General features: G+C 42.5%; 1 protein-coding gene across 1 annotated transcript; it reads right to left on the reverse strand.

Annotated features, from left to right (window-relative positions):
- Positions 1-1,088: 1,088 nt before the first annotated feature.
- SPO11 (SPO11 initiator of meiotic double strand breaks) lies at positions 1,089-12,198 on the reverse strand (the record flags this gene model as incomplete). Its single annotated transcript, XM_079543313.1, has 13 exons — positions 1,089-1,208; positions 1,424-1,535; positions 1,756-1,832; positions 3,023-3,060; positions 3,217-3,316; positions 4,009-4,118; positions 4,338-4,374; positions 5,668-5,754; positions 6,331-6,439; positions 6,665-6,731; positions 7,299-7,387; positions 9,737-9,850; positions 12,110-12,198. 13 exons carry the CDS (start codon positions 12,196-12,198, stop codon positions 1,089-1,091), a joined length of 1,149 nt encoding a protein of 382 aa, XP_079399439.1.
- Positions 12,199-13,705: the final 1,507 nt, after the last annotated feature.

A 13,705-nucleotide genomic window follows, 5' to 3' on the forward strand; every position in this document is an offset into this window, starting at 1 on the left:
GGATCCGCCGCGCCGCCGGCAGCGCGGAGGACTGGCCGGCGACGGGACGCGACCGTTTGGGAGCCCACCGGAACCGACCGCGGACGGTGCGACGCGAGGCCGCTTGAGGGCTCCGGGTACCGAGCGCCCGGCCCTCGCTCACCGCACGGCTCAACGCGCCTCCCGCAGCACGGAGCAGAGCGCTGCGCACGGGGCAGGCCGCGCCTCACTGCGCAGGCGCCGCTCGCCGCGGGGCGGGATTAGCGCATGCGCAGGGGCGGGGCGGGCGCTCCGGCTTCGCTGCGCGGAGCGGGGCAGCAAAAGCGGTTCTGGTTCCTTTTTAATTTGGTGCAGCGGTAGGAAAAAAGTCTGCCGAAAATACGTGCATCGGTTTTGGCTGCGGATCGATTTTGGAAACTTTTCCCATGCAGTCAATTCCTTTTCTTTACAGAAGGTTTATTATACGCTTTAATCACTGCCTTTTCCGGCTCCTTTTCACCGTTTCGGAGCCAACTAAAAAAAATGAACGAGGGATTTTGTTGTGATGTGCACCATTAACGAGATTGCTTATACTCTTAATGAACAACATCTGCGTGCTTGCTCACTCCAAACAAATAGCAGTTGGGTCGCTGGAACATTTACAGCGGTTTGGGATGTGCGGGAATGAAGCTCTGACTGCGCGCTGCCAGCCCGAGCGCACAGAGTGCAGAGCAGCGCAGTGCTGGGCTGCCGTCGTTTCCACAAGGAGGTGCTTACAACAAGTTGCCAACAAAGTCCTTTACTCTGCAGAAATTGCAAGGTGTGCACAGCATCGTTGTCTGCTTTGAGACAGAAGACAAAACAGTTCCTCGATCCGATCCTAGCTCCTATCTCTAACAGCTTTCCCTGGGCGGAAGGAACAGTGCAGTGCTGAAGGCAGAGTGGAACAAACTGTACTCTGTAAGAGTTGTGATTCCTTTTACAGCTTGAAATAGAAAGAAGAGACAATCCTAATCTAGTTACAGTAAGCCGAGCAAGATGTTGATACACACTCCTTTGCTTCTCTGTTTTTCTGTTAGTCAAGAAAACAAATCAATAGGAAGAAAAACAGCCCATTTGCAAATAAGCATTCATATCCATCCACTAAATTGCAATTTGTTTGGTAAATACACTCTGGAAAGATAATCTGATGAAAGAGAAGTTAGAACTTGGATTTCAGCCTTCATTTTAGATGCTGCCATAATTTCCAGCTAAAAGAAATAAAAAGGGAACTAATTAATTTGTGATGCTGTAACCACCAGACCCAGGGGTAGACAAGGACTTTCTCAATCGTGCCCTTTTTTTTTTTTACAGTTGCAAAAGCTTTCTGCTATACTGAGAGTTCATAAGAATAAGAAGGAACAGGACTGCAGGTGGCAGGATTTGCCCTGTGGAAGTAAGAAATAAGAGATAGGTTTGTACAGACCTCTTTTTTCCACGCTGGCTGACAAGCAATGTAAGGCCTCTTTTGTAGACTTGTTAACTTGTTTTGATCTTGCTTCGTAAATGGAATCAGGACATCTGCCCGTATGTTTAATCTGAAAAGTAAATAAAGTTATTACATTTTCTCATATATTTCAGAAACACTGATTTCCAGTTACTTCTTTACAAGCCAGAATAATGGATGAAAACAGCAAACGATATTGGATTCAAGTGTTGCATGTTGGTGTTGTTACTGTGGCTTTGTTCGTTTGATGAATTTAGTCAGATTTTATTTACTGTCTATGAAAGTTTCATTCCTTCTGGGAAATAACTAACCTCTTGAGATCAGACGGAAGGAGACCAAGCCACTTTATGCATGGAACGGTGAGCTGGTGAGCCTCAAAAGACATTGACTGGAATAAGAAAAGCCAGCTGTAACATTCAGAGACTTTTAGTTAAATCCTTTGAGATAGAAGCAGTTCTTGGCTACAGTCAGGTTGCATAACAGGGTTGGTTGGCTCTTTTCACTATCAGAACTTTAGAGGAGGAAACAGTGCAACTGGAACTTACCACACCCCATTGCTGAGAACAGTTTCTCTTTTATGGCTTGCCACCTTCAGCCACGAAAGATTCTAGATTGGTGCATTCTGTTCTTTTTATCTTGTGGTTTTTATTTGTTTGTTTGCAGTCAGCCTGAGTTTGATTGCCAAACAAAACTGAAGCCAAGAGAAGCAGTGACAACTACAACTGGAAATTCCTGATATTCCCTGCTACAAGCACCACATTATATATAATCAGTGAATTTCGCTGTGTAAGATTATCAGAAACCCGATAATCTATTTTCATCCTGGAAAATGCTGTTCTCTCAGTTTACACACATTGCTGGCAGAGCTAAGATCCTGGCAGATCACCTGAAAACACGAGTTCTGTCTCCACAGGGGTCCCTGAGGCATGTGTTATGACATATTCTTGAGCCTGGACATCAGCCATGACTGTTTCCAGAAGGTGGGGTTTGTTTCTTTGTTCGTTTTCTTTAGATGTTCTTCCTTCATCTCCCTCTTTCTCTCTGCTACCTGCCTGCCTTCCATTTTGTCTTTCTGGACCTATTCTTTTAGTGATGTACTGCAGTGCCCCTACTTGTTACCCTTTCCTTTTCCTCCATAAGATTCCACATTAAAATATGTATCCAAACACAAATTCTCACCCCAAACCAAAACCTTCACCAACACAACACGATTCCTTGGAGGACCGTGCTGTTCACCTATCTCACAAGTTATGTCCTTTTCCTCCCCAGCTTCTTCCAGCCATCATTTGTCTTCCATGGCAGAAACAAAGCAAACTGGAAAATGCTTTTCCATTTGGATTTCCTGAGAACAGCCTGCGTAGCAGGAAGAAACTGAGATACAGTTAAACGAAACACCTGACATTGTTATCCAATTTCTGTTTGTTACAGGAAGAAGCTCTTCTTGCAGATACAAAGGCCTAAAAATGGTGCCTGTGTTTAAAGAAAATAAGGAGAGGTAGTAACCATTCTAACTCATCGTGCATCCAAACTTCAAGGCTGAATTCAGATCAATATATTCGAGTGGGAACTGATACTCACCACAGATCCATATTTGTAGATACACATTATTTCCACACCTGGGTTCAAGAACACCAATTGTCAGGTATCTGTTATCTTCACACTGGGAATGCTTATGAAGACTGCTTTAACAATTCACTTTTATGGCATAACAGTGCAAATGAGAATCAAGGTAAATCTTGCTTTCTTCTTCTATTAGAGAGCTACAGACCTACCATGTGGATCTGCATCCACAAGGATGAAAATAGGAATTTGAAATGTATCCCAGAGCTTTCTGACCAGAAGTCGTGTGTTAAGATCTGGTATGCCTCTTCCCTAAGGAAACAAAATAAAGCAGACAGATTTAAATTAATTAAAACAACATCTGGCTACATACATGCTTACGTTTGCCAATTAAAACGTGCAAACAAAACGCCTGCAGGAAAATTTCTCCAATAGGCCATAAGCATTAAAAGAAAAAGGCTGCTTTTTTTCCTTCTCAAAAGCATTTGTAGCTCTAAGGAAACAATGTGAAACAAGGTGCATACGGTGTGCTACAGAGTATAAGTGCTTCTCTGTCTTAGACAGGGGCCCAAGTCTCTTCCTCGCTGCTGGTCCCAGAAAATGTAGGCGTGGATATTTACACATCCCTCTGGTTCTTAATCAATTAATGAATTAATTACTTGTGCAAGCTGCGTAAATCTTTCAATGAGATCCAAAAATCAAACAGTTTGATTTCACTTGGGCTTGCAAAGTTTAGGAGCATGGAGAACAACAGCGGGGCCTTGTGTGACTTTGCAGCACCCGGATGAGTTTGATCAGCTTCCAGGCTCTGAGAGGATGGCTGGAGGAAATAAGTCTTCACGATGGTCATTTTGTGTTTTCATTACCACTATAATAAAACGGTACCAAGATGCTAAGGCACACTGTCTTATTACTGCCTTTTGCCCAAGTTTGAGCAGCATTATGAGGCTGAGGTACCTTGTAAATTCTGATGTCTAACAGCAATACGAAATGTAAACTCATACCGTAATCATTATACATGGGGCCAATTTAATGCAGAACTCATCATCCAGGAGTCTCTGGAAGGTTGCATCTTTTTCTACAATTAATATGAATTTGGCACGCGAGTACAGATCTTTAATGTTAAGGCTACCTGCACGTAAGACAATCCGTCACAGCAACCCATTCAATCTGAATGTTCTAAAATACTTATTCCGGAGCCAAAAGCAGCTCTTGACTCAATTCTGGAGCCAACAGGCAGAGAAAAATTACCAGAACATTGTTTAACTTGGAATATTCTTTGTTTTTACTTTATTTTTTCAGTCCACACTGAGAGTTTCTGCTCAAAGGATACTTTTAATTCCTTGAACGTTAGATGGCACGGTAACTGCCTAAAACAATAAAAACCAAACCAATAATTTATGATAGAGAAAAGGATATGTTTTAAAATAACAACATTAGGTAACGAAGGACACCATTACATCCTAAAACAACCATTCATCTCCTAATATACAAGATCAGCCTTGACACTTTCACTGCTTTGTAGGTACATTCAACCTTTCGTATCCTGCTCTACTGCACACTTTTCTGAAGTGCATCTGTGCTACTGCTGCAGTTCAGCTCTTTGCATGGGCTGTACAGAGAAAACAATGTCCTGATTCATTTCACATCTCTTTTAGCCAGAAGAAAGGTCAGCTCAGTGCCAATTTAAGATTGCAAATTTAATCCAGGTTTAAAGCGTTTGGGCTTTCTCTTTGGAAGACCATTTAATCCTTTCTTTTATTAACCTGTAACCTGCTTTTATAACTGTATTGCTGCAACAGTTTAAGGCACAGCAATGTTTACATCTCGTATTAGGATTGGGTCAATCTGGCAAGCATATGGATAACACAGCAGGGACTGGAGGAAGAACTTGGCAAAAGAACGTGTCTATATTGAAGTGTGTGGTCTGTTTTTATTTCTGACTGCTAAATCACCTCTGGTGCCAACAAATAAAACTATGAAGAGCTGTAGAAGAGTATTAACAACGGGGGCCTTTACACTTTGCTTAAAAACAAAGCATGATGGGCAGCTGAAGCCATCTTTCCATTTGGAAGTGACCAGATTAAGCTTACAACGAGCACATCTGTCAGGAAATCGTGACAGCAGTCAGCAGTCACAGTTCTGCTTCCACTTTCATAACCTGAACAGCGACAGCAATCAGCAATTCCTGGCTGCTTATACAGCTGTGGTTATAAACCTCTCTGTAGCTCAGTATCACCTCTGATAACATCAGTTGATAATACAAGCCTTTCTAATGCTTGCAAGTCCTGTAATAGTGATATTCTGAGACTAAATATCCTGATGTTACATTCACAGATCTTTGCTTGTACATCGTTGGGCACATGATGAGAATATCACCTCTTATGCTAATGGGGCATTACTATCAAACTTGTGTAAATGGGAACATAGTTTGGGTCCAGAAGATAATTACTCCTCTTACTGTGATGGCTCAGTTTATTCTTTTTTCTGTTTTGTTGCCACTAAAGAAGTTAGAGAGGGTGAGTGTCAGTTAGTTTAATAAATGGAGCAACCTGAGCTACATGAAGTGCAGGGTATCACACGGAGGTAGTTGATCTATGTGGGTTCCTTCCAAATGCAACTGTTCTATGTATTCTAATTACTGTTAGTTATTTAATACATACTGTTGCACCACTGGTACAATTCACTTTTGTACCATCTTCCTCAGTGTAACTTAAATTACCGGCAACAAAACCTTTACTCGTAGACAGCTGAAAAAAAATAAAAAGTTGCATAGAGTAAATTGGAAATAACGTGCTTTTATGTTACTGTTACTGAATGGGCAAACCAAGAAACCTCTGGAAAACATTCCAACTGGTAACAAGCTGCTATCAGCAGCCATCGACCTCTTAAAACACACAGCAACATTGTTGACACCATGGATATAAAGGTGGATTTGCAATAAAGTACAGAAACAACTGCATTTGTGTATACAAAATAATTCTTGTAAAGCATGAGATGCAGGAAATTCAGATGGCTGTATGTCTGACACACTCGAAACTTCCACTTAAACCCCACGCTAGGAAGTCATCTCAGTATAAACTGCAGAGCAGATGCCTGGCACTCTGCACCGCCTTCCCAGGTAATACAAAAGGCCTTGTGATCTTGGCTAGCACTTTGTGCCACTCTTGGAAGCAAGCTAACTGTATGAATTTTCTCTGAAAACAGGAACCTTTCAAATGTTACGGTAGAACTTAATCAGGTTTTGTTGATATTTCAGCTTCACACACTGCCCATATGATTTGGAAATGATTACAGAATAAAAGCAGTAATCATAAGCCACTTACAATGTGCAGACTTCTTCGAGGTATCTGAAGCATGCAAGAGATTTCATTGATTAAATCGTCCACAACTCTCTGGCTACCAAACAGGAGTGTATCTGAGTAGTATATATCTCTGTCAAGACCAAAACACGTAATTACAATATGAATTACAATACTGAAAAAGCTAACAGGCTGTCAGCATACAGAGTAACACTCAGCTGAAGGCATGGGTAATCAAACCACTGGAAAGATTTCCCACAGAGAAATCTGTTATCTGACAGATTTGCACCCCACTCTGCTTCCCCAGCAGCGCTCCTAAAATACAGCTGCATCTGAAGTCACAGAAATGTCACATTACCTTTTAGTTGCATACGAATTGCTCTGCACCATCTTATAGATCATCGATAATATTTTGAGCATCATAGCTGAAAAAACGCATTACAAATTCATTGTTGTCAGTGCTCAGAAATGCACATGCAATCATTTGTATTTATGTTGACCAATATTTGTGTCTCATACAATAAAACAGTGAAGCATGAACACAACCTGTGCACGTATTTTGACACGGTGTGAAATACTGAGAGATGGCACCAACCAGTGGACCCAGTAATTTCTAGCAGCTAGAGAAAAGTGCATATGAAGGAGCTGAGTGAGGGAACACGTGTCCTGCTGTCCAGACGAAGAAATTCATTGCCTGCTCTGGAAAAGTAAAGTGGCTTATTGTCTGTACTCCAAGATTCCTTTCCCAGCTGGCTTTTTGGAGGAGGGGGATGTTTTTACTTGTAGACTTTGCGAATATGCTTCAATCTGACATTCAGTCAGGCACCATAGAAACTGTAACAACACTACAACGCAACAGAGAAAAGCTGAAGGGCTTCTTATTAGTATCAGTTTTGTTATTCTTGTAGCACACAAGGCATAATTTATGTCTTTTACAAGGTTTCAAACTAAAATACAACAAAAAAAATTAAGAATTCAACTTTGGAACTTACCAAACTTGGGTGCTGTTGCAGGGCAGTCGCTTCTGATTTGTTTTGTAGTGGAACGAGGAATCATTTGTAGACCTACAGAATCTTTAAATCTGACACATGGCAAACAAATGCAATAGAACTGTCAGCTTACAGTTCTATTATGTACAATATATGCAGTTCTATTATGTATAATATGTAAACAATTTTATCCCAGATTGCTCAGACTGAGAGCCCTCTCCTAAAGTCAAAGATGCTTGTTCTATTTTCAGACATGATAGACTAGCAGCAAACAAACAAATAAAGGAAAAAAAATGTCATTCATTATTAGTATTCACTTCAAGTCTAACATGCAGTAATTTTCTGATGTACAACATACGAGGAAGTGCAATTATTTGATTTTACAATTGTATGATCCAATTTGCGCCCTCAAATTATTATCAGAATAACTCAACTCGATTTCACTGTTGGAACTTTTGGAAAGAAAAATGTGGGGCACCCTATTCTCTGAACAGCTGTCCCACCTAAATGATCTGCACCATTTCATTTTGTATCTGAAGGATCTCTTCAGAAGAGACAGCGTTTTCTTTGCACGTTTCGCTGTAGTGCCCTCAGGTACGACAGCCTGCCTACACAGCACTCGCTTCTGCTTTAGAACTCCACAGGTGCTTTTAAAAGCACTGACGGCGAGGTGACCATCATTTGATACAAAACCACATCAAGTTTCTCGAAGCCTTCCTTTGCTCCTCGCATCCTTTGGGTGGCAGAGCACAACCAGTGCAGCAGCAGCTCCCTGTGCTCGGCACTCACTGCAGCGCGTTGCAGCACTGAGGCTGCGCGCTTTTTGCTGCCTGCTGCCTGCTGCCTGCATCAGGTCTGCACGGAGCAGCAGTCACCTCTGTGCTCCATTAAGGTCACTAGGAACACTTCTTTTAGAGAACACCCTGCCTAAGAACCAACCCCACAGCCCTCACACATGGCTCACAAGGAAGGCTCAGCCTAGCTTGACAGCCTGCACCCAGCTGTCCTTCCTGGCCTTGCAGAGTTCCCTGCAGAGTAGCTTTCTGTAAAGCACACATCCTGCTTTAGGCCTGGCATTCTCATAGGTTGACCTCATTCCCAGGTAAATCTCTCTCTGGGTATCTACAAATGTTTTCACTCAATGGAATGCCTATGCAAGTTTCCATTTCTCCACCATAAATAATGGTTCAGCTTTTTGAATTTGATTGACGTCTTATTTTTAACAAACTGTGATGCCATTTTCATTTGGACGTTTTCCCTCTGTGTGTTCTGATGGCAAATTACACCCCACATTTGTTTTCCCAGCCCAGAATGGCCGTTCCCCTGAGACTGCCAAAGATGGCAAAGCTTTGTTATAATATTTTCATTTTACAGCCATTGAAGTAAAACATTTGTTGTCAAGCCATCAGGACACCAACCACTGCATTCACTGGGGCATGCAAGAGTTTCAGTTAGCTAATTGCCTTTGGGACCTTCACTTCTTTGATGGACAGAAATTTATTGTTCTCATTGAGTATTCCACTGAGGTGTAATGCATGGAAGGTCTGCTATGCTTTCTCAACCTTCAGTGTTTGTAACGTGTCCACTTACAAGGACCTCTGCAGTCAGATTGATCTAAATATCCTTCAGCTCATGGGTGCCCAAAGCTATTACGAGATAAGGAGCAGATCCATGCCTTCCTTTATCCTTTTGCTTTCATGCTATAAAAAGTAATGGATTTCTCATTCTCAGTTGAAATTCATGCCTTGGAAAAGTACTGCTGCATGGACTTCTACAAAGCTGTGATATAAAGGACAGGTTGTTCTTTCTCTGCTCCTGCCTAGGTAAGCTGGCATGAGATCTGAAATTTAGATAACATTGCAGAATCTGGTTTTACTTTATTTGGCAAATAATGGACTTCAGATAGTGCATGGACACAGCATGGCAGTAAGAGAACGGTAGGAGCTGGCAACCACCTTCTTTGAAGGATAAAAGGACAAACTTATTGCTACCATTTGAAGAAATAAGGTACCATGAGGACAAGCAGAGAAAAAAAAAAAAAAAGAGAGAGAGAGAGAGAGAGAAAGCACTGCAAATGGATTGGTAAATAAAATTGTGAGTGAGAGTTTCCAGCCTAAAACAGTTTTCCTTTTAGTTTAATCAAACACAACGCACTATTTCTGTTTTCTACTGCATCTAAAACATATCTGGCTATAGGACCTCTTTTCTTTCTCATTCTTTCTATGGAATTTTACATTCTCCTTTATGCTATGGCCTGCTCTTCAGTTAGTGCACGATGTCTGCTCATGCGTCACTTTGCCTTTGTACAGCAGTTTTTCAAGAAGCTGAATTCTGATTCTGATAGAACGACGTCAGTTCAACTTTTGTGGAAGTTATAAAAGCATTGCATTTGTGCCATACATATTCGTGTAAGGCAAGACTTCAAAACACACGGTACTTACTCTACGTTCCTCCAATCTGATCTATTAGCCAGTGTGAGAACAGGTGCTTGTTTTTTGGCCAAACTTTTAAGCACATCTAGAATAACGTTTTCTATTGCTTCAAGAACTTCAGAACTGAAAGAAAGAAAACAATTAAGCAGTTCATATGATTTAACACAGTTCTACTTTGCATTTCGATAATCTATCCTCATCCTTCCAGAAATCACTTAATTCAAAACTTCTTCAGGCATGTACACACGCACACATATTTGTATATATACACATTTCAAAGCCTTCTTTGTTTTTGCATGTCCTTCTCCTTAGTTTCCATGTAAGATTTGACTTTCCATTCCAGATTCATGACTGAGAGCACAATTAAAAGTACATTTCTATTCAACCCTAAAACCAGTGGATTTTTCACCAGCTGAGCTTTCAGAGCAGCTGGCTGGTTTCTGATTCATGATTAATGTTTTACTTCAAATGATGTAATATTGGCCTTGGCTGTGATTTGTGCTAAGTTGTTTTTAAATGCTGTGAATTCAGAAAAAAAGTTCAACAGAACAAATACTTCCTGTTGTAGCCCTGCACATTAACCTTCTGATCTGTTGCCCTAAACAAACTGTTAAGGGTTTTAATTATACGAGGGCTTGGTCTCAACAGATGCAAAGAACAGAACCTGCATCTTTCACCTAAAAAGACCAAGTAACCCTGCAAGCAGACGCATTACATCCAAACTTTAGGCTGCTCTGAGTGTTATGACAGATGCTCTTTATTTTCATAAGCAATCTGACACCAACATTTCAGCTGTCCTTACCATTACAACTCTGTTAAATGCCATCATAAGCGTAGGTGGGATTGAAGGGTAGAAAACCAAAAACAACAAGCAAACAAAAACTTACATTAGCACCAGTATCAGCAAAGACCTATTTTGTCAGTAACACACAAAGACAAGTAGTGTAGACCACACTAATTATCCTACCGTTACAAAACCAGTAAGAATAATGTTTTAAACCTCGCTATGAGTGTCCCTAAACAACAACGGGGTGTCATTAAAGTTCTCTTCTGTCATCTAAATACGTTTCTTCCACTCTGTGACTCAACTTGCACTTCCCCATTGTTTTGCTAAGTCAAGATTCTCATTCTTTGGGAACGATTTCTGGGAAGTATTAATCTTTTCTTTTAAATTATTCATCGTAGTATCTGTATATAACACAAACCTACTAGTAGTGCTGATTTTTTTTGTCCAATAAGATTAAATTTGATCACAGAGAGACAAGATTTCCTGACTTCCAGACTCACGGTCTGTTCCTTCAACATAAGGTCCTACCTATTGCACATTATCCAAAATAGCAGTTCTATAAAGTAGAGGGAATGGTCAGCTGGTAAGCTAAACTATGTAACGCAGTGAAGGGTGACAGCAGAATAGAAAGGCTAAGGTGCAGAGCAAGTTAGTAAAAACTAGAGTTGAAGATAACAACAATATGTATAAGCAGATGGATGAATGAATGGTTGGGTTGGTGGTAAATCTAAGCCTCGTCATTGCTCTGATTCCTGTAAGTATTTTACATATTCACGTGGTTCTGTTCACTGTCACTGTCTGAATATTCCATTTGCACTTCATGAACGTGAAAGCCCAGGCTGCTGTTCCCACCTGTTTCTCAGTGCTTGGCCAACGCAAGCTGTAATTGCAACAAAATATAAAGAAGAGGACAGCAATTCTATTTGTACCCCTTGCTGATATTCCCTCTCCCTTCGCAGAGATAAACCGAGTTTTCATAAGCAAACATGCAGCGCTGGCCAAGTGTGCCTGCATGACGTTCCCCATGGTTTAGCTAACACTGCGACGGGGCTGAGGGCAGCGCTGTGCCACACAGCATTTCTAACTGTGAACACACACCGCTTCTGTACAGCACAGGCAGTGATCTTGAACATTAGGAGCACATAAGACTCATTTCATAGCACAGCAAGCAAGTGTAACATGACTATACAGAAACAGTTACCAGTAAGTATCTGTGCAGTGATAAAGCAATGCGCTCCAAGCCCCGGAGCTGCAAACTGAATGCTAGAAGCACGCGTTCCCCATGCCCTGCCACAGAGACCGAGAGCTCTCCAATATTATGATTATTATCCTTTTCCTCTTAAGATAGCCCTGCGATGCTCCCTGTCTGTCATATCGTGATGACACTCGATGTGTTTGTTGTCACTGTTTGCTGCACTGCTGTCTGTACCTACAGATTTGCTGGGAAGTCTGAGGAAACCCAGCTGTGCTGGGACAGTATGAGAGCCGCTCTTTCCCGTGTCACAGCAGCACAGTGTTCCTCACTTTTGCACAAGCGCTGCCAACTTCACTCCTACCACAGAAAGAGCACAAGTGCAGCATTTCCCAGCTGTTACCTAGGGACGTCGCTGCCGTGAGCCGACGCTCTGGTTTCCTCACAGCCATCCTTGTGTCCAGGCAGCGCCTCAGCACCGCGCTCCTCCATGGCGGGCACTGCACACCCAACCTCCCTGGAAGGGTTGGAGCTGTTTTAAAGAGACTGCCAGGTTAGGAAAGGCTACTTTGGGACGTAAAGAGAAACTGCAGGGGTAGCTGCTCAGGGAAAGCAGATATTTGCTGCAGAGCTGGAGTTGAAGAATGGCTTTTCCTGACTGACCGAGGACTTTTCCCGCCCTTTCCAAGGGGGGAGTTGGCCCCACCCTTCCCAATGGATGCAGCCTTTCCCGCCCTGACCGACTGACCCACAGACTGACCGACCCACAGGCTGACCCACTGACCGGCTGCAACTGACTGCCTGACTGACCAGGACTGACTGACCGCGTTAGCAACTGAAGCCAAAATCGATCTCCAGGGTTGCTGTACCTCAGCAGCTGTTTAAGCAAAGCCCTGCAGCACCCAGATCCCTGCGGGCACTGCAATCAGTGAAGCCATTGAGCACAAAATGGCGGCATGGCTCATCAACACTTTTCTCACCCTTCCTGAGCAACCAGTGATTTCTTTCTTCCTCCAGCACCAAAAGTCTCTTCCTGATTGCTCTCAGTAGCTGGAAGAAAGCTGAAAGCCCCAGTGCCAAGCTGGGAAGTCAGTTTCTTTTCTCTAAATGAAATACAGCTTTGTTTAATACTAATTTTATAACTCGCCTTCAGTGTTCAGAGGATTTAGAATAGAGTTGGGATATGTTTTCATGTTTTTCTCAATGCACTGTTAAAAACTCGTGTTCAGAAGAAATACTCAACCTGCAGTGTTGGAAGCTGAGCTTTAAGGAAAAAAAAAATGCTGAATATTGTCAGACTTTTGGCTGCAATGGGCCATGTGTGATTCATGTGGAACCCTCAGCCGGAGGGCATCGCTTCAGAATGGACGGCACACAGCTAAACTGTGAATTTGAAAGGAAACCCCACGTGTCTTCATTATCTTGGCGCGTTTTGCACCATTTTTCTTTAGGTATTTGCCTCTTTCCTGCCAGAAATTCAGAAGACATCATGAGCTTCGAGAGAAGATGCAGAACTTCTGGAGGAGCAGAACAGCAGAGCAGCGTGTGCCCATCTTCTGCTCAGTGCAGACGTGCTGCAGTGCCCAGGATGAGCCGCATGCTCTTTCTGCTCCGTGGTTTCTGAATGCACAGTACAGGGACAGGGACCCCCCACTGCAGCTCTGCTGTAATGCAAAGCCACGTCTGGGGATTTACACAGCTCTCACCTCTGCAGCTACGGTAGGCCAAGGACTATAAAGGTCCTAACTGTGTCAGAGCAATTGACTGACTGAAAACGGTCATTCTGTGAATATTAGTAGTTACTCAGGAGATAAATATCTTTCTGAAGAAAATAGTAGTGAGCTCAGCGCTGATAACAGCTGCATTTTGTGCACAGCAGGCAGCAACACTGGAAGCTGTGCTGTGCCGAGCTCACTGCCAGCAGCACTTCCAAAGTCGCCATGCTTAGGCTTGTTGTTAGCAGGCAGACGACACAGGGCATAAAATGTTGGAGGCAGCA

Source organism: Tetrao urogallus (assembly GCF_951394365.1).
Source record: "Tetrao urogallus genome assembly, chromosome: 16".
Taxonomy (NCBI): Eukaryota; Metazoa; Chordata; class Aves; order Galliformes; family Phasianidae; genus Tetrao; species Tetrao urogallus.